Raw genomic sequence first — 20649 nt, 5'->3', positions numbered from 1 at the left:
CTAAAGCAGGGTTGAAGTCTCCACAAGCCATCACAGGATCAATCAGAAGTCAATCCCTAGTCAATCCCTAATCAATCCCAAGTCAATCCCAAGTCAATCCCAAGTCAATCCCTAATCAATCACAAGTCAATCCCAAGTCAATCCAAAGTCAGTCACAAAACAATCCCAAGTCAATCCCAAGTCAATCCCAAGTCAATCTTAAGTCCATCTCAAGTCAATCCAAAGTCAATCACAAGTCATTCACAAGTCAATCCCAAGTCAATCCCAAGTCAATCCCAAGTCAATCCCAAGTCAATCCCAAGTCAATCCCAAGTCAATCCCAAGTCGAACCCAAGTCAATACCAAGTCAATCCCAAGTCAATCCCAAGTCAATCCCAAGTCAATCCCAAGTCAAACCCAAATCAATCCCAAGTCAATCCCAAGTCAAACCCAAATCAATCCCAAGTCAATCCCAAGTCAATCCCAAGTCAATCCCAAGTCAATCCCTAATCAATCACAAGTCAATCCCAAGTCAATCCCAAGTCAATCACATGTCAATCCCACGTCAATCCCAAGCCAGTCACAAGTCAGTCACAAGTCAATCCCAAGTTAATCTCAAGTCAATTGCAAGGCAATCGCAAGTCAATCCCAAGTCAATCCCAAGTCAATCCCATGTCAATCCCAACTCAATCACAAGTCAACCACAAGTGAATCCATAGTCAATCCCAAGTCAAAACCCAAGTCAATACCAAGTCAATCCAAGGTCGAGGTACCTGATTGTTAGCTCACCTTGCAAGCAGCCAGACTTGCCGGGTGCGTGCCATGGCGTAGCGTAGGTTAGTCTTCTCCGTGGACACGGTGCTGTTCAGGTACATGTCCCACAGATAGTCCCATGCGTCCTGGTCGCCTTCCTCCTCCATGCCAAAACGATAGGCCTGCCTTCGGATGTTGACGGGAACACTGTGAGGATAGGGAGAGGAAGAGGTTTGTTTTCATGAGGGGCCTATGCACATACATGTAGTGAGGGGCACTGATAATAGCTGTCAGGTGCGTATCCATCTACAATGATGGCACATGCTCTGGCAGAAGATGCTAAGTACAATATAGGGGTGTGCAGTTAATGATGCCAGAGGGTCTGCTTGAAAAACCGGAACTTTATTTTTTGTGAAAAAGCCACTCCGATACAAAGTCCCTGTCGTCATCTTTCTCTTGTAGCCAAGCCCAGTACCATTTATTTTTTTTATTTTTGCTTCTATGGCCTTTAAGCTGTCGGTTCGTTCAATCACTTTGAATTTGTCCATATTCCTATTATTAATTCTGCCTACCCGAATTTCCAATGCAATATTCGACACAAAACATGCACGATTTCACAACACGCGATGCGCACGATGAAAACATGGTTGGTTCCCGGTGCTTTTTTGTATTCACATATATCACTGCGATTGGGAACCACCGATAACTGAAATGATAGACTTGATTTCCAGGCTGAATGCTACGTGTGCTTAGCACACAACACGCCCGCACGCGGTAAAGCACACGTGAGGCGCTGTTGTATACTGCGTGCATGTACGTTGGCCCCCTGTGTCGCATGCAGGCTCGGCAACAACAAAGACTTGTTTTTCGGTATGGAATGTGCGCAATTCTGCGGGAAGTTTTCGGATAACATTTGCGCACATTGTCTAACATGTCTAACTGCGGTCTTGATCAGCTGGAGCCAGATGCTTTATACGTAGGTCATAGGCCACTTCCTTCACAAGATTCTGTGAAGCTCATCAGAGTATCCCAGCGTCCTGTTTGCAGGGCGGGGGGTATGAGCGAATTCGGTACACAGGTACCCGGTTCCAATGAACGGGTCCAAGTACAATTTAAAATTGATTGTTTCATTTAAATTGCTGTCATTTGGCAAGAGGAAAACCTTCATTTTTCAATTTAAGAAAGAGCGTATTTGTCATTTTGCCATCAAATCCTAGTTACTAACATCAAGTTTGAGTCCCAATTGTCCGAGATTGAGCAATTGTCCACAGGGACTCGAGTCCAAGTCACCGAACATGTGACTCGAGTTGTACTCATGTCTACATCCAAATTTGAGAGACACGAGTCATACAATTCTCTGGATAAGAATGTGATTACCAGATGGCAATCCTTACCTGGTGCCAGCTAAGTAATCTCTGAAACGTGTGACGGCTTGATCCAAACACTCAGTGTCTCCGAATCCACAAGACATGTAGATGATGTCGCTACGAAGATACCTAGCAACAAACCCAAACAAATCACATCAAAAATGATTCGGAACAAAGCATGAGCCTATTACAATTTCTATGTTTACCAAGATTATCTAAAGCATTCCTGTTGTTTAAGGGTACAGAGTAGATCATTTGCAGCTGTCCAAAAAATAACTGACGAAATTATTGTTCAAAAACTTTAAAGGTTTAAAGGTACAGTCCATCATTTCATTTGTGCATTTTCTTCGTTTGAAGCAACAAACGTGCTCAAAATTTAAGAAGGGTGCCGTACAACTAAACCTGATGAAGTTTCAGCTCAGCTTCAGCTATATATTCCGAGAAAAACAGCATTCTAGGATCTCGATTTCAAATCAAAAGTTGCTGAATCATGTTTTGAATTGGGCCTGAATTCAGCGTCCGAGACACATTTTCACTAAGCCGAATGCAGCTACGCGATGTCGCGCACTGATCCGACGAGTTAGAGCAACTGCGCGCGTGTGTGCATCGTGCCAATGCTTGCGTGCGCTTCGCCGAAAATAACAAAACGAACAACTAATTTAAATTTTCCAACGGTGCGTCTTAAGACGCACCGTTGGAAAGGCCTTCTTTCGTTGATTACTTCAAAATGACAGCTTGCCAGAAAGAATAATTTCACAGGGAGTTTAGTCCACTTACTATCTTTCAACCAACTATGTGTTTCAACAATAATTACGCCAGTTACTTTTCGGATGGCTGCAAATGATGGACTATAGCTTTAATTGCCCTAATTAAATTTCCCCTCCATTTATCACAAAAATTAGGCTGGAGGAAACAGGAAACGTACTTTTCCATGTGACTGCCTGTGTCTTCCCAAGTCAGTTTATCAAGCATCGGCTTGGCTTGTGCGGCAAAGTATTTCTGTTGGTGAAACAAAGAGAAAACGAAGAACATAAACGTCTCAATTCAAATTAAAGGGCCCATGAAGTGGATATTACTTAGGAACTTATTGTGTACGAAACTTAAGTGTATGAAAAGTAATTGACATCCATTTTTGGTTAATTTTACTGAAAGGTGCACTTCTTTAAATATTAAAATAAATTTCCATGCTTTTCCAGACAACTGAGGGCGCTGTTGCCGTGATGTCATTTCAGTAGGACACTGTTCATATTAGGTGTTTTTCTGTTGAAATTGTGAACCAAAAAATTGGCTCATTGAAAACAATTGTGAGATTAGTTTGCTCACTGGCTTACTGCCATGTACAGACACAACAACGAATCGCCAAAGAACAGAAAGTTTACGACAGCGAAATATCTAAAATTCTGGCAACTTTTTGTGCACAAACCAATTGCAACATTGAGGTTTCTGCCTGATTAGACATCGCACTTTTGCTCATAGATAAGGAAATTTACATTAGCATAAAAACCAAAAAGGCACCAAAATACCCTTGAAAACGGCAAAATGAAAAATTGAAAATAAGGTTAAATGGCCCGGACACAAAGGTGCATTTTCAAGAATTGAATTAAAAATTGGGGTGCTGTGGTCCAACGGTTACGGTGTTCGACTCGTGTGCCGTGGTACATGGGTTCGAATCCTGACGGGAACATGGTTCTTGTGCTCTTGAGCAAGGCACTTTACCATTATTGCTTCATCCTTCGGATGGGACGTAAAGCCATAGGTCCCGTTCGTTGTGTAATGCACGTATATTGTCGTTAAAGAACCCAGCAACACTTGTCGCTATAAAGAGAAGGGGTTTGAACAGGCTTGTCTACATGTAAAGTTCATGAATGACGGGTGCACATAATTACATGATACATGCAGTTTTGCATATTTTTTTCCAAAATTTATGACCCTTACATTTTCACACACTGCCCAGTCTTCTATACAAAGGCGGCAAAATGTTTCTGAAAACAGAGGGGCGTCTCTGCATTGGGGTATCCAAAAGTGGGACAGCAAAGGAAAGATTTTCTAAAAATGGGTGGAAATACCCACTTTGTCCCCCCCCCCCACCCCCAAAGTTCTGAGTATTACTTACCCTTAGTTTAGCATACGCTGGCCGGAAGCGAAGCATTTCCCGTAGATAGATAATGCCATCATAGGCAGCATCCCAAGGTGTGTATTCCTCTTCTTGAACCAAATACTTGGTCAGATCTAGGGGGATGTCGTAGTCGATCATCTCGGCTCTGAAAGACAAATATCGGGGCAACATCAGTTGGTAGCTTCCTGAAACTACAGGACCTTGTACCTATAGACTCCGAGCACAAGTAGCCCCTCAACGGTTACAAAGGGAGAGTTGGGGGGGGGACCATTGGGGGGGGGGGGGGACATACAAATGCATTGCTGATGGCGCCTGACGTTTACGTGAAGACACTATGAATTTGTACATTCTGCGCCATATGTGTAGTCCGAGTATCACCCGTTATCCACGGAGCCAATCTCCTGTATAACGTCTGATATGTCTTGACATGCAGATGTATGAAAACCACGCGCCAGCCAATCAAAGTCGACTTTACTAGGACTAAATGATTTGATTGGTCAATTCGAATGCAGTGTTTTGTAATACAACAGCCGGGCGCGTTATCATGTAACATGATACAGAACGTGTGACACCAATTTTTTTTCATCCATTGTCTATGACGCGCAATATTGTCTCAAACCAAAGATGCATATTTTCTAGTGCTTGAGTTATAAAAATTCTCCTTGAAACGAAAATGTAGAAAATATATTTTTTGGTATAATGTCAGGATAATTGATTGACTGCAGCTGTACAGGTGATTGTTGCTATCTTGCGTTCTTTAAGTTGCGACCGTGGGCAATAAGCAAGAATAATGAATGCTACAGAAGTAGTTACAGGCATGATGTTCAGGGGTAATAATTAGTTGTGGCAATTCCAAATTGAAAGACTTTACCTTGCCAAGTTAAAGGCATCATCCAACAAGCCAGCCCGGTTTCGGATATCGATGACCTGAAATTGTACAAAAAAAAAAAATATGGGAAATGTTTCTTAAAAATTCAAAATTGTTATAAATTCCTGTTTTGGTTTGGCAACTGGTCATTTTACAAATTTGGAACCGACTTTTTTCTTGCCTCTGTTACATTTGATATATATGATTTTATAATAAACGATATCACAAAGGCTTGTTTTAAAAAAAGTGTGCCAACGGACACACTTTTTAAAACCAGCGTAAATGGTTGTCATCATCCAAAGAATACTATTTCAGACAGTATAATTTCACAGAGCATTTTAGTACAAGTCCTGTCTTCATTTTGAGTACATTTTTTGTCATTAAATTAAAAGATTGGTTTTTCGGGTAATTACCAACGTTAATTCCTATGCGCCTTTAAATGTTTATTAAGCAAGTTGATTTGACTGTTTCCTTTATTTCTCTAAGCACTTACTGTATGGTTGTTAACTAGTTGCTCATTCAGCAGATTCCAATTTTGTGTGTCGTAGTTGACACGGTAGAATCCGTAATTGCCGTAGTTGGCGACGTACCAATTATCTTTCTCGTAAACCCGTCTGTCAAATGTTACTGTATGCGACGGAAAAATAGACAGTATAATCACGGATATATTCGCAGCCGATTTCAGAGCGCAACTTACAACATGCGTCAGATTCACACAACCAGTTTGTTGCACAGCTGCGCAACAAACTTTTGATTTCACGAAGCTTGGCGTAGCTACACCACTGAATAACACAAAAGCATCACAATGGTGCTTTGAATGTGCAACAAGTACTATAGTAAACTAGAATGCAAACTGCAAGACTGCCACAGCCAAACCGTCACCGACACCACGAAGTAACGCCCAAGTCCACTTCAGTGTTACTTCGTGAAAACCGCTACATGACAAATTTTGGTTTCACGAAGGAACACTCAAGAATGCACGCATATCGGACACTGGTATGAACGATTTTCATTTTCACAAAGTTACAACACTGTTATACGGAAATACTATTTGGATAAAATGTTTTAAAATGTTTCACAGGAATGTAATTAATACATATTCTTGTAGGATTTCAGCAAATTTTAATAAAAGCCTTCAAACTGGTGAAGTAAAAATGAGTGTTACTTTGTGAAAACGAAAATGACCGATTCAGCGCACAGTGTAAATGAGTGTTACTTCATGAACACGAAAATCACTCGGTTCTGTAAAATACGCGCCGTAGCGCACACTGAAGTCCACCTGGGTAGTTACTTTGTGGTGTCGCTGACGAAATATTACGCATCATCACGTACGAGTTGTGCAGAATTCAACTTATATCAACTTTCCATGACTCCATTGGCTCTTGACCAATAGGAATGGGTAAACTGTACTAGGTATTATGAATTCAGTTTAATGCTTACTTCGGAATCATGAATACAGTTTAATGCTTACTTCGGAATCATGAATACAGTTTAATGCTTACTTCGGAATCATGAATACAGTTTAATGCTTACTTCGGAATCATTTGCAAAGCTCGTAAAACTGATGTTTAGCAAAATATGATGTACATACCTCCTGTGTAAGGCATGTAGTTGGGGACGATGTCACTCGTATTTGACTCGAAGTAAGTGTTGAAGGGAATGTTCCATGTGTAGCTACACAAAATAAAGACGGAAACAGAAATATTAGTCTGAAAGGAGTGTTTATCAAAATTGACTGATAGTGTAGTAAAATGAACTTAATTAATGGAATTAATGGAAAAATGTAATTAGCAGTATGGCTCATGCTATGCATATTTGAGGTCGACTTTTTTGCCTGTCCCTGTGACATATCAATGATTTTATAATTGAAATGCACTCCATAAGGCCAAAAAAAAAAAAAATTCTGCTTCCAGTTTCCCTACCTACCCTATTCTGACAGCCGGTACCCTAATTTTATTATGGGAAAAATGAGGGGAAACACACCCAAAACCATCACTTATATACCTTTTACCCATGACTACACGCTGACGCCTCCATATGATCGTACACAAACAAAATTGGCAACAACAAAAACAAATTCCCTACCTACCTACCCTGTTTTCGAATGCCATGTTATCGGAAGCAGAACTATTTTTTTTTTTTTTGGCCTAATGCAGTCATAATCCAAGAGTGATTATAAACAGCAACTACCTACCCAGCAAATGCAAAAAAAATATTTGAAGTCTTTCTTAATTCACATTCAAATTGTAAAGTACCAAGCTAACAGTGACTTGGAGCGTTGTGGTCCAATGGTTACAGTGCTTGTGTTCTTGGGCAAGACACTTTACTACAACAACCTCTCTCAACCCAGGTGTATAAATGGGTACCAGTGAAGGTAGCGACTAGAATGCGCAGATAATGAAACTTACTTGAATTTGCTGCCGTAAAGATCTTCACTCTTATCGGCTTCCGGGTTGACCAAGAACCATTCCTGCTTAACGTCAAACCTGACCTCTGTGCCAGTAACTGTCTTAGTCAAGGTGACTACGGGGAAACCCATCTGCAATGTCCAGGAATCCATGATGTACTTCACGTCGATGTTGTCACCCTTTTCTTCGCTGACCTACGGAAACAATTTCAAGGATTTATAAACCTCAATGAAAACAAAACATCCAAATGGCACAAATGAAAGACTTTAAAGTATCATTTTAAAGCTTATCATCTGTATTTTAATTTAGGGAATAACAGTGTAAGGAACCGGTCTTCACTGCGTGATAATGACTGGGTTAGGGGTGGCTGCTGTTAATGGATCAAGCTGAAGGCGAGGTCAGCGAAAAAAGCATATTTTTTTCTGCATATTTTTACCTGATGGAGGATGCTGAAATTTTGTTTACATATTCCTTGTGTCCAGAATTAAAAAGATGCTCGGTTTAGAAAAAAATCCAAATTCTTCAGAAAAATCCTTCAGAATATCCTTCGATTAATTTTGAAGGCATCGACAATTTCAGCTTGTTACTTGAGCCTTGCACATCTTTTTATACAGCCCCCCATGAAACCTTGTCGCCCCCCCAGTCGCCCCCCACTGAGATTTTAAGTTTCTAAAAAAATTATCATTGATCTACATGACGCCCCCCCATGAAATGTTCCAGCCCCCTCCAGCGCCCCCCACTGAAAAATTCCTGGCTACGCCACTGTGTGGGGAAGTTATTTTTACAATTGAATAATCTTTGAAGCCTGGCCCTAAGAATCCATATTCTTTGGAAAAAATCCTGGAATTTTTCTTGAAGGTATAGAATACCGGTGTGACGTCATGTAGAACCAGAAAGTGTAGTGCAAACGAATGGAGTACGCGTGCGTGCTGGTTCACGGGCTAATTCACGCGCTAATGTCTTTCACACACATTTTGTGAGCGTGACGTATTCACTTCGGTACTCCATGGGGTTAAGGTGTAGATTCATGCATTTCATGTCTGGTAAAAACAGAAAAGGTAAAAACTGCAGATACAGACCAGAGGAATTGGTGAATAAAGCAGGACACGGAAATGTTTCAAATACTTTCTTATTTGCTGAACAGAGGTAAGGCCAAAATTTCAATGAACAGTCTAAGAAGACAACTTACACTTGCGATCTCACGCCACAAATCGTCACTGACGGCATTGCCGTACTCATACTTCTTCAGGTAATTCTGGAGACAAAAAGAAAACAATACACACAAAAAAAAATAAACGAACAAATTCTTCTTATTCACATTTCTGGCACTGAAATACATACCCTAATTGAACAAAACAATAAGTTTGAATAAGTATTCCGTTATAATATAAAATTTTACAATACAGTGTGCCAAATATAATTCCAAAAGAAAAGACAGTGTGTTTGGGAATTTTTAAGCATTTTTAGTAAATTGGCAATCACTTTTTCCCCTCACATCAAAAGCTCAAATATCAATAATTTGAAATCACAATTTTCAATCTAAACTGTACTTGAAATTTTACAAAGTTTGCTGTTTGCTAAATTGAAATAAACAAAAAGACAAAGCTTCTGAATTTCACTCTTGAAAAAACAAACACCCAAAAAACGGAAATTCTTACCGCTACACCTTCTTTGAAGACATCCTCCCCAACGATGTAATTCAACATGCGAAGAACACTAGCCCCCTGGAATACAAGCGGAATAAAAGAAACACAATAATCGTAATAATCGTCAGCGATTTTTGGCAAGGTATACACCTCTAGAGTTGGAAAATATGTGATAGCATTGCAACGGTGGCAGCTTTTGGTGTTATCACCCTTTTTTTCAAAATGGCCATCAAAATGCTTGTTACCACTCTAGGGGCGGTATACCTTGCGCATGCGCACTAGAATCATTTATGCCCTGATTTGATACTGACCAAACCCCAGGCTGAGGGCCTACAGTGGATTTCACTGAATGGACTACTCAGTTAAATTAAGAATTCAATCAAATAATTCAGTCAGACATTAAAAAACGGTTACCAGCCAAAGTGCCATGCAATGTATATTGCTCATGAGTGGTTCCCCGCTACACAACGTTTCAGATGTATGCTATAAAAAAGGACTCTTTTCTTTCTTCACAATGACGGCGAATTTTAGATGACAGTGCGCATCAAAATGGTGGCAATATTCAGGATCGCAGTTAGGCAAAGAAAAATGACAAAATTCCCCCACTTTGTTTCCAAGTTATATCGCCATTTCAAGGTGAGCCCAAGAGCTTCTGATGTTGAAAGAACAAATCAATTTTTGAACACATTTCAATCTTGGTTCAAATTTGGGTTTTGATTTTCTGAAATGCGACAAGACTAACCTTGCTGTACGGGATAGAATCAAAGACTTCGTTAATCTGATCGGGATTCTGAAGATCCACGATGATTGGATGAGAGCTGACGATCTGATCGTTGCCCATGACGTAGAAAAAGTCCTGGTTCAAAAACTGGTTCATCTGTAGAGGGGGAGACAATAACAAAACAAAAAAAATTAATTGGAGACAAGATTCAAAACTAGTGAGCACCCATTTGGGCCAGAAGCTAAAATATTTAGTTATAAATGTCCAAGCAAAGACAGTACATCAACTGTTTGAGCGGCGTTGGTTTGGGTTGGGTTGGAGTTGGGTTGGGTTGGGTTGGGTTGGGTTGAGTTGGGTTGGGTTGAGTTGGGTTGGGTTGGGTTGGGTTGGGTTGAGTTGGGTTGGGTTGGGTTGGGTTGGGTTGGATTGGGTTGAGTTGGGTTTGGTTGGGTTGGGTTGGAGTTGGGTTGGAGTTGGGTTGGGTTGGAGTTGGGTTGGGTTGGGTTGGGCTGGGCTTGGTTGGGTTGGGTTGGGTTGAGTTGGGCTGGGTTGATTTGGGTTGGGTTGGGTTGGTTGAGTTGGGTTGGGTTGGGTTGAGTTGGGTTCGGTTGAGCTGGGTTGAGTTGGGTTGGGTTGGGTTGAGTTGGGTTGGGTTGAGTTGGGTTGGGTTGGGTTGAGTTGGGTTGGGTTGGGTTGAGTTGGGTTGGGTTGGGTTGAGTTGGGTTGGGTTGGGTTGGGTTGGGTTGGGTTGAGTTGGGTTGGGTTGGGTTGAGTTGGGTTGCACTGGGTTGAGCTGGGTTGGGTTGGGTTGGAGTTGGGTTGGGTTGGGTTGGGCTGGGCTTGGTTGGGTTAGGTTGGGTTGAGTTGGGCTGGTTGATTTGGGTTGGGTTGGGTTGGTTGAGTTGGGTTGGGTTGGGTTGAGTTGGGTTGAGTTGGGTTGCGTTGGGTTGAGTTGGGTTGGGTTGAGCTGGGTTGAGTTGGGTTGGGTTGGGTTGAGTTGGGTTGGGTTGAGTTGGGTTGGGTTGGGTTGAGTTGGGTTGGGTTGGGTTGAGTTGGGTTGGGTTGAGTTGGGTTGGGTTGGGTTGAGTTGGGTTGCACTTGGTTGAGCTGGGCTGGGTTGGGTTGGGTTGGGTTGGGTTGGGTTGGGTTGGGTTGGGTTGAGCTGGGTTGGGTTGGGTTGGGTTGGGTTGGGTTGAGTTGGGTTGGGTTGGGTTGGGTTGAGTTGGGTTGGGTTGGGTTGAGTTGGGTTGCACTGGGTTGAGCTGGGCTGGGTTGGGTTGGGTTGGGTTGGGTTGGGTTGGGTTGGGTTGGGTTGGGTTGAGCTGGGTTGGGTTGGGTTGGGTTGGGTTGGGTTGGGCTGGGCTGGGTTGGGTTGGGTTGGGTTGGGTTGGGTTGGGCTGGGTTGAGTTGGGTTTGGTTGGGTTGCGTTGGGCTGGGTTAGGTTGGGTTGGGTTGGGCTGGGTTGGGTTGGGTTGAGTTGGGTTGGGTTGGGTTGGGTTGGGTTGGGTTGGGTTGAGTTGGGTTGGGTTGGGTTGAGCTGGGTTGAGTTGGGTTGGGTTGGGTTGGGTTGAGTTGCCGGGTTGGGTTGAGTTGGGTTGAGTTGGGTTGGGTTGGGTTGGGTTGAGTTTGGTTGGGTTGAGCTGGGTTGAGTTGGGTTGGGTTGGGTTGGGTTTAGTTGCCGGGTTGGGTTGAGTTGGGTTGAGTTGGGTTGGGTTGGGTTGAGTTGCCGGGTTGGGTTGGGTTGGGTTGGGCTGGGTTGGGTTGGGTTGGGTTGGGCTGGGTTGGGTTGGGTTGAGTTGGGTTGGGTTGGGTTGGGTTGGGTTGAGTTGGGTTGGGTTGGGTTGAGCTGGGTTGAGTTGGGTTGGGTTGAGTTGAGTTGGGTTGGGTTGAGTTGGGTTGAGTTGGGTTGGGTTGGGTTGAGTTGGGTTGGGTTGAGCTGGGTTGGGTTGGGTTGGGTTGGGTTGGGTTGGGTTGGGTTGAGCTGGGTTGGGTTGGGTTGGGTTGGGTTGGGTTGAGTTGAGTTGGGTTGGGTTGAGTTGGGTTGAGTTGGGTTGGGTTGGGTTGAGTTGGGTTGGGTTGGGTTGGGTTGGGTTGGATTGGGTTGAGTTGGGTTTGGTTGGGTTGGGTTGGGTTGGAGTTGGGTTGGAGTTGGGTTGGGTTGGAGTTGGGTTGGGTTGGGTTGGGCTGGGCTTGGTTGGGTTGGGTTGGGTTGAGTTGGGCTGGGTTGATTTGGGTTGGGTTGGGTTGGTTGAGTTGGGTTGGGTTGGGTTGAGTTGGGTTCGGTTGAGCTGGGTTGAGTTGGGTTGGGTTGGGTTGAGTTGGGTTGGGTTGGGTTGAGTTGGGTTGGGTTGGGTTGAGTTGGGTTGGGTTGGGTTGGGTTGAGTTGGGTTGGGTTGGGTTGAGTTGGGTTGGGTTGGGTTGGGTTGGGTTGGGTTGGGTTGGGTTGGGTTGGGTTGGGTTGGGTTGAGTTGGGTTGGGTTGGGTTGAGTTGGGTTGAGCTGGGTTGGGTTGGGTTGGAGTTGGGTTGGGTTGGGTTGGGCTGGGCTTGGTTGGGTTGGGTTGGGTTGAGTTGGGCTGGGTTGATTTGGGTTGGGTTGGGTTGGTTGAGTTGGGTTGGGTTGGGTTGAGTTGGGTTGAGTTGGGTTGGGTTGGGTTGAGTTGGGTTGGGTTGAGCTGGGTTGAGTTGGGTTGGGTTGGGTTGAGTTGGGTTGGGTTGAGTTGGGTTGGGTTGGGTTGAGTTGGGTTGGGTTGGGTTGAGTTGGGTTGGGTTGGGTTGAGTTGGGTTGGGTTGAGTTGGGTTGGGTTGGGTTGAGTTGGGTTCGGTTGGGTTGAGTTGGGTTGCACTGGGTTGAGCTGGGCTGGGTTGGGTTGGGTTGGGTTGGGTTGGGTTGGGTTGGGTTGGGTTGGGTTGAGCTGGGTTGGGTTGGGTTGGGTTGGGTTGGGTTGAGTTGGGTTGGGTTGAGTTGGGTTGAGTTGGGTTGGGTTGGGTTGAGTTGGGTTAGGTTGAGCTCGGTTGAGTTGGGTTGGGCTGGGTTGAGTTGGGTTGGGTTGAGCTGGATTGAGTTGGGTTGGGTTGGGTTGAGTTGCCGGGTTGGGTTGAGTTGGGTTGAGTTGGGTTGGGTTGGGTTGAGTTGGGTTGGGTTGAGCTGGGTTGAGTTGGGTTGGGTTGGGTTGGGTTGAGCTGGGTTGGGTTGGGTTGGGTTGGGCTGGGTTGGGCTGGGTTGGGTTGGGTTGGGTTGGGTTGGGTTGGGCTGGGTTGAGTTGGGTTTGGTTGGGTTGCGTTGGGCTGGGTTAGGTTGGGTTGGGTTGGGCTGGGTTGGGTTGGGTTGAGTTGGGTTGGGTTGGGTTGGGTTGGGTTGAGTTGGGTTGGGTTGGGTTGAGCTGGGTTGAGTTGGGTTGGGTTGGGTTGGGTTGAGTTGCCGGGTTGGGTTGAGTTGGGTTGAGTTGGGTTGGGTTGGGTTGGGTTGAGTTTGGTTGGGTTGAGCTGGGTTGAGTTGGGTTGGGTTGGGTTGGGTTGGGTTGAGCTGGGTTGAGTTGGGTTGGGTTGGGTTGAGTTGGGTTGGGTTGAGTTGGGTTGAGTTGGGTTGGGTTGGGTTGAGTTGGGTTGGGTTGAGCTGGGTTGGGTTGGGTTGGGTTGGGTTGGGTTGGGTTGAGCTGGGTTGGGTTGGGTTGGGTTGGGTTGGGTTGGGTTGAGTTGGGTTGGGTTGAGTTGAGTTGGGTTGAGTTGGGTTGGGTTGGGTTGAGTTGGGTTGGGTTGAGCTGGGTTGAGTTGGGTTGGGCTGGATTGAGTTGGGTTGGGTTGAGCTGGGTTGAGTTGGGTTGGGTTGGGTTGAGTTGCCGGGTTGGGTTGATTTGGGTTGAGTTGGGTTGGGTTGGGTTGAGTTGGGTTGGGTTGAGCTGGGTTGAGTTGGGTTGGGTTGGGTTTGGTTGAGCTGGGTTGGGTTGGGTTGGGCTGGGTTGGGCTTGGTTGGGTTGGGTTGGGTTGGGTTGGGCTGGGTTGAGTTGGGTTGGGTTGGGTTGCGTTGGGCTGGGTTGGGTTGGGTTGGGTTGGGTTGGGTTGGGTTGGGTTGAGTTGGGTTGGGTTGGGTTGAGTTGGGTTGGGTTGAGTTGCCGGGTTGGGTGGAGTTGGGTTGAGTTTGGTTGGGTTGGGTTGAGTTGGGTTGGGTTGAGCTGGGTTGGGTTGGGTTTAGTTGCCGGGTTGGGTTGAGTTGGGTTGAGTTGGGTTGGGTTGGGTTGAGTTGCCGGGTTGGGTTGGGTTGAGTTGGGTTGAGTTGGGTTGGGTTGGGTTGAGTTGGGTTGGAGTTGGCTTGGGTTGGGTTGGAGTTGGCTTGGGTTGGGTTGAGTTGGGTTGGAGTTGGCTTGGGTTGGGTTGAGTTGGGTCGGGTTAGGTTGGATTGGGATTGGGTAAGTTGGATTGGGCTTGGGTAAGTTGGATTGGGTTGGGTTGGTGTTGGCTTGGGTATGGTTGGGTTGAGTTGGGCCGGGGTTTATTGGGTTTGGTTGGGTTGGACTGGGTGGGGTTGGTTGGGTTGTGTTGGGTCGGGTTGGCCTGGTCTATGTTGGGTTGGATTGGGTTGAGTTGAGTTGAGTAGAGTTGGGATGGTGTATGTTGGGTTGAGTTGGGTTGAGTTGGGCCGGGTTTGACTGGTCTATGTTGGGTTGGATTGGGTTGGGTTGGGTTGGTATGTCTTGGGTTGGGTCGAGTTGGGTTGGAGTGGGCTGTGAATGTTGGGTGCGGTTGGTCTGTGTTGGGTTGGCCTGGGTTGGGTTAAGTTGAGTTGGGTGGGGTTGGGCTGGTCTATATTGGGTTGGATTAGATTGGGTTCAGTTGAGTTGGGTTGTGTTGGGTTGGGTTAGAGTGGGCTGGTCTATCTTGGGTTGGTCTGTGTTGCTGTTGGGTTGGGTTGTGTTGGGTTGGAGTTGGCTGGTCTATGCTAGGTTGGGTCTGATCGGGTCAGGTGTGACTGGAGAAGGGGAAAGGTGAGGGGGATATGTGTCTTACCTTCTGCCAGTCAGGGTGACATTCGTTTACACCAAGGTACTCCACATAGCTTGCAAAGCCTTCGTTCAGCCACAGGTCATCCCACCAATCCATGGTGACGATGTTACCAAACCACTGCAGACAAAAATAATATCCAAGTCAAAATGGCAACAACAGTTTCCAAGTTTCTGACATACAAAGTTACACCAACCCTATCTGAAACAACAAAGCGCTAATGAAGTTTAGGTTTTCATCGACACTCAAAATTTTGCAATTTCTGGAAGAGAAATTTGACTTGTTGTCCTACCTGATGAGCCAATTCGTGAGCGACGACCTCAGCAATTCTCTGCTTGTTTGCTTCCGATGATTCCGTATCTGAGTACAGCAGGTAGACCTCACGATAGGTGATCAAACCCCAATGCTCCATTGCACCCGACGTGAAGTCTGGAATCGCTATCATGTCTGGATAATTAAAAAGAAAACAGTTGATGTTTTAACTTAATTATGCTCAATTAAACGTTGTCAGAAATTCTATCTTAGGTTCAGTGTTGTAGTCTTGTAAGGGATTACAATTCATCACAAGTCATCACAAGTCATCACATGTCAATCACAAGTCATCACAAGTCATCACAAGTCAATCACAAGTCATTACATGTCAATCACAAGTCATCACAAGTCATCACAAGTCAATCACAAGTCATTACATGTCAATCACAAGTCAATCACAAGTCATCACAAGTCATCACAAGTCATCACAAGTCAATCACAAGTCATCACAAGTCATTACAAGTCATCACAAGTCATCACAAGTCATCACAAGTCAATCACAAGTCATCACAAGGCAATCACAAGACATCACAAGTCATCACATGTCAATCACAAGTCATCACAAGGCAATCACAAGTCATCACAAGTCATCACATGTCAATCACAAGTCATCACAAGGCAATCACAAGTCATCACAAGTCATCACATGTCAATCACAAGTCACAGAGACACCACAGGATCTACTTGAAAAAAAAAACGGAACTTGGTCTGCTTGAAAAAAACAACGGAACAGCTGCTTAAAAAAACCGGAACTTAATTTTTTGGGAAAAAGCCACTCTGACACAAAGTCCCCGTTGTCATCTTTCTCTTGTTGTAGCCAAGCCCAGTTCCATTTATTTTTGCTTCTATGGCCTTTAAGCTGTCGGTTCGTTCAATCACTTGGACTTTTTCCAAAGTATATTACATATATTTATTCTGCCTACCTGGCCAAATTTCCAACGTAATATTCAACACGAAACATACACGATTCAACAACACTGCATACGTGACCTTTGCACTACGCGGTGCGGGCAACGAACACATGGTTGGTACCCGGCGTTTTTTTTATTTACATAAAACTGTGATCAGAAACCACTGATAACTGAAATGATAGACTTGATTCCCAGGTTGAATGCTACCTGTGCTTAGCACACATCATGCCTGCATGCAGTGAAAAATGCGCCAGGCGCCGTTGTATACTGCTTGCAAGTACATTGGCTGCCTGTATTGCATGCAGGCTCGGCAACAACAAAGACTTGTTTTTAATACTACTTCAACGAACATTGTGCCAGCGTGCACCTAAAATGAACCAAACTCGAGAACACTAACGAGGTAAAAATCAACGCATTTCCACACTTTTTCTTCGCTTTTTCCAGTTTATCTTGAAGGCCGGAAAAAATGGAATTTTGTGAGATTTAAAAAAACAACTTGGAATTGCGGCTTAATTAAAAGTGACATATATCTGAATTATCACAATTCATCACTAGTAATCCAATCTTTCATTAGTCAAAAGACCTAAGACCTAATGATGTAATGGCTTTGTTAACATATATGCGCTTTCCTATGGGAGCGAAGTCGGGACGCCAGACGAAGTAGGGACCGTCCACCACATAGGAAAGCGCACATAAACAAAGCGTGACGTCATTAGGTCTCAGGCCTGTTGAAAAGCTTTTAAATTTTGCTTGTTGTTTCCTTTCCCCAAAAATATTAATAGTTTATCTCAGATATTTGCCAACTCACCCAGTTTTGGTAAAGGGTAGGCCAGATCGAAGTAATCCTCAAAATAATTGGTGACATTGACACCAACCTCCAGTGCGTAATCTACCTGGTCAATCTGGTAGGGAGGGGCGTAGACTCTGAACTGTAAACAAACACAAAAACAAAATCCACTTAAATGAAAAACAAGTATTATGTGGGAGTTTTTCTAATCTATAGACCAGCCCGCGTTGAGTTATGGAATATTTACTCACAAAGTTTGAATAATGTCCGGAAAGACAGTAATTTAGTTCTGGCAGAGTAGACTGGTTTCCGCCTCCCTATTCATATCGATAACATAGAAGCTGGGAACCAGTCTACCAAAAATAAATACTTTTTTAGTGGGTTGCAAACAATCAAATTGCAAATTTGTCAGAAGAAATAAGGTTGGAGAGCACAAGTGGTATATTTTTAAGAAATTAATGGTAAATAAACTTTTCTTTGACATAAAAAACATAAATGTGAATTAATTTTGTAACTTACCGGTACTCCAGTGTCTAGAAGTTTCTCCTTGTACTGGAAGTCACAGACGATGAAACAAGCCAGATAGGTACTCATCTTGACAGAAGTGGCAAATTCTGTCTGCCACAAGGACGTGTTGAGAGGGTATTCCGTGGTACTCTGGTTTATAGAAAACAAAATGGAACAAGATTACTCTCATTCAAGGTTTTAGGTTTGGTGCCTTGATCCCATGATTTTGTGGGTAATTCTGCAGGTTGTGGGTTCGAGTCCAGCCTGGGGTTATGGTGCGTGTGGTTTTAGGTTTGGTGCCTTGATCCCATGATCTTGTGGGTAATTCTGCAGGTTGTGGGTTCGAGTCCAGCCTGGGGTTGTGGTGCGTGTGGTTTTAGGTTTGGTGCCTTGAACCCATGATGTTGTGGGTAATTCTGCAGGTTGTGGGTTCGAGTCCACCTTGGGGTTGTGGTGTGTGTGGTTTTAGGTTTGGTGCCTTGATCCCATGATCTTGTGGGTAATTCTGCAGGTTGTGGGTTCGAGTCCAGCCTGGGGTTGTGGTGCGTGTGGTTTTAGGTTTGGTGCCTTGAACCCATGATGTTGTGGGTAATTCTGCAGGTTGTGGGTTCGAGTCCAGCTTTGGATTGTGGTGTGTGTGGTTTTAGGTTCGGTGCCTTGAACCCATGATCTTGTGGGTAATTCTGCAGGTTGTGGGTTCGAGTCCAGCCTGGGGTTGTGGTGCGTGTGGTTTTAGGTTTGGTGCTTTGAACTTATGATCTTGTGGGTGATTCTGCGGGTTGTGGGTTCGAGTCCAGCCCGGGGTTGTGGTGCGTGTGGTTTTAGGTTCGGTGCCTTGAACGCATGATCTTGTGGGTAATTCTGCAGATTGTGGGTTGGAGTCCAGCCTGGAGTTGTGGTGCGTGTGGTTTTAGGTTTGGTGCCTTGATCCCATGGTCTTGTGGGTAATTCTGCTGGTTGTGGGTTCGAGTCCAGCCTGGGGTTGTGGTGCGTGTGGTTTTAGGTTTGGTGCCTTGAACCCATGATCTTGTGGGTAATTCTGCAGGTTGTGGGTTCGAGTCCAGCCTGGGGTTGTGGTACGTGTGGTTTTAGGTTTGGTGCCTTGAACGCATGATCTTGTGGGTAATTCTGCGGGATGTGGGTTCGAGTCCAGCCTGGGTTTGTAGTGCCTGTGATTTTAGGTTTGGTGCCTTGAACCCATGATCTTGTGGGTAATTCTGCAGGTTGTGGGTTCCATTCCAGCCTGTGGCCTAACTATTATTAGTTGAGCTAAAACATGGGGTGCTTGGCATAACAGATAAAAGGACTTTAAATATGTTACAGACAATCAAACGCCGGCAACAAGTGATTATAAAAACACGTGACACAAACATGGGGGACGAAGCAGAAATATTTTTTACAACAATTGGATGTTAGATGGATTAAACAAATTATTGATACATTTTCCTGGAAAATAAATATATATATACAATATGGAACTGTGTAAACTCACTGGCCAAGTACGTACATAGGAGACTGTGTAGTTACAGGCCCCTCTTTCATATTAGTTCTTAGACCGAGTGTTTTTATCGTTCAAAAATGATATTTGCAACCTTAGGCCAAAAAAAAAAAAAAGTCTCTGGTTTCTGGTATGCGCGCGCGTCGCCGTAGCCATGCGCGTCGGCAAAATGAAAAAGTTTTTTTTTCAATGAAAGATGATGTCTAAAAACCGCCAAACTCACTGGTTTGACTGGAATCCTGCTGCTGCACAATTTTAACGTGTTTTTAGATTGGGTTATGATCGAGAATAAGCTTTATGTGGCCTTTCTGGTCTCCCACATATTTGCACTAAGTTTAGTCGGGCACCATTTGCAGTCATCAGCCGACATTTGAAGCAAAAAAATCAGGTAAAAAAAAAAAAAAAGCCGCGTCGCCGCACCACTTTTTGGGCAAGCTCCATACCAGAAACCTGAGACTTTTTTTTTTTGGCCTTAAGCAGTATTCTGGATTTTCTCTCTTATAGGAAAGGGGCTTGTACTACACAATTGCAGAATAGTGCATTTTTCTTTTTAACCAAAGATAAATAGGGCCATTAGATTTAAAATAAGACTGCTTTAAATTTGCATTTAAGTCATTTTCGGAATGATAAAAACACTCCCAAGAACTAAAACAAAAGAGGGCCCATTACTACACAATCACCAGTACAAGGACCATCTGTATGACATTTATAATGACCTTGGTAAATTTTTAATGAATTAATAGGTCCTGGTAGCCAGTATGTTTATACATGTACTTACAACGTTGTTCATATTGGACAGAGCAATATAGGGTGCCTCAGGATGAACTAGTGTCGTGGTGTAGTTGGCCTTCAGGTTAGGTTCATCAAAACACGGGAATGCACGACGAGCGTCCGTAGGCTCAAATTTACTGGTGGCCATTTTCCTGTTAATCACAACAACAAAAAATGGAAAAACAAAACAAATTAAAGCGTTGTCATTTGCATGAAACTAAGTTAGAACAGTCTAGTTAGGTTGTTTTAGCTTTGAGGCTGACTAAAAAAAAGAAAGTTTTTTTTGTCCTGGCTTTCTGAAAAAAATAGATAGTGGATATTTTGCCGGAGGTAATGACGGCAAACTAACGATTACTTAAGGTTTGCCGGTGGCAATCCATATCAACAGAGGGCGCTGTACTCTTTAAAATAGGGCTGAATTATAAGATGTATTAAATTCCCATCAAAAGTTGTGTAGCATGTTTGGTGTAGCGGTTAAGCAAAGGCTCTAGTAAGCGGGATGACTCGAGTTTGATTCCGACCACACCACATTTTAAATTTTTTTTTTTTCATCCCCAAATAAGTAAGAATATTCTTCTTTTATTATATTAACATGTCTCAAACATTTTTTGCAGAGTATTACATTTTCTTTTTCAGATTTGTGGCTCTGGAGGATTTTTTTTAAAAGGGAAATAAAGTCCGAAATTATAAAATGGTCTGAATCCCATCTTGTGAATACGAGGTAACAACGATAATTTTGGCATGGAGCCAGACTAAAACTTGTCACCGGAAAATGTTTAAGTACAAAAAAAAAAGTAGCTGCGCATGTTCAGTGCATATCCGGCAAACTAACGTTTACTAAAGGTTTGCTGTCTCCGGCAAAATATACACTGGCACTGCCAAAAAAATATCAAATAAGAGTCAAAAATGTTTTTTTATTGCTCAAAAATCACCTTTACAATGCAATGAAAAGCAGACTTTTCTCAATTCTAATGACATCAGTTTTGCAATTTTTTTGGGTATAAATCAT

General features: G+C 44.0%; 1 protein-coding gene across 2 annotated transcripts in view; it reads right to left on the bottom strand.

Moving 5' to 3' along the window:
- LOC119731228 (glutamyl aminopeptidase-like) overlaps positions 1–20649 on the bottom strand; it is a 34138-nt gene that overhangs the window by 2866 nt on the left and 10623 nt on the right. For both annotated transcript variants that reach the window (XM_038204315.1, XM_038204316.1), the window contains exons 2-17: positions 19648–19792; positions 17384–17521; positions 16886–17006; positions 15147–15301; positions 14861–14974; positions 9880–10014; positions 9150–9215; positions 8681–8746; positions 7492–7685; positions 6675–6757; positions 5577–5710; positions 5087–5142; positions 4213–4360; positions 3025–3098; positions 2127–2228; positions 769–939 (exon numbers count right to left, since the gene is read on the bottom strand). In XM_038204315.1, the coding sequence (XP_038060243.1) occupies positions 769–939; positions 2127–2228; positions 3025–3098; positions 4213–4360; positions 5087–5142; positions 5577–5710; positions 6675–6757; positions 7492–7685; positions 8681–8746; positions 9150–9215; positions 9880–10014; positions 14861–14974; positions 15147–15301; positions 16886–17006; positions 17384–17521; positions 19648–19792 (1902 nt within the window). The remainder of the gene's footprint in view (positions 1–768; positions 940–2126; positions 2229–3024; positions 3099–4212; positions 4361–5086; positions 5143–5576; positions 5711–6674; positions 6758–7491; positions 7686–8680; positions 8747–9149; positions 9216–9879; positions 10015–14860; positions 14975–15146; positions 15302–16885; positions 17007–17383; positions 17522–19647; positions 19793–20649) is intronic.

This window comes from Patiria miniata, unplaced genomic scaffold, assembly GCF_015706575.1.
Source record: "Patiria miniata isolate m_02_andy unplaced genomic scaffold, ASM1570657v1 HiC_scaffold_23, whole genome shotgun sequence".
NCBI lineage: Eukaryota > Metazoa > Echinodermata > Asteroidea > Valvatida > Asterinidae > Patiria > Patiria miniata.
The sequence above is the reverse complement of the archived record's forward strand: the minus strand, read 5'-3'. Positions and strand labels throughout refer to the sequence as shown.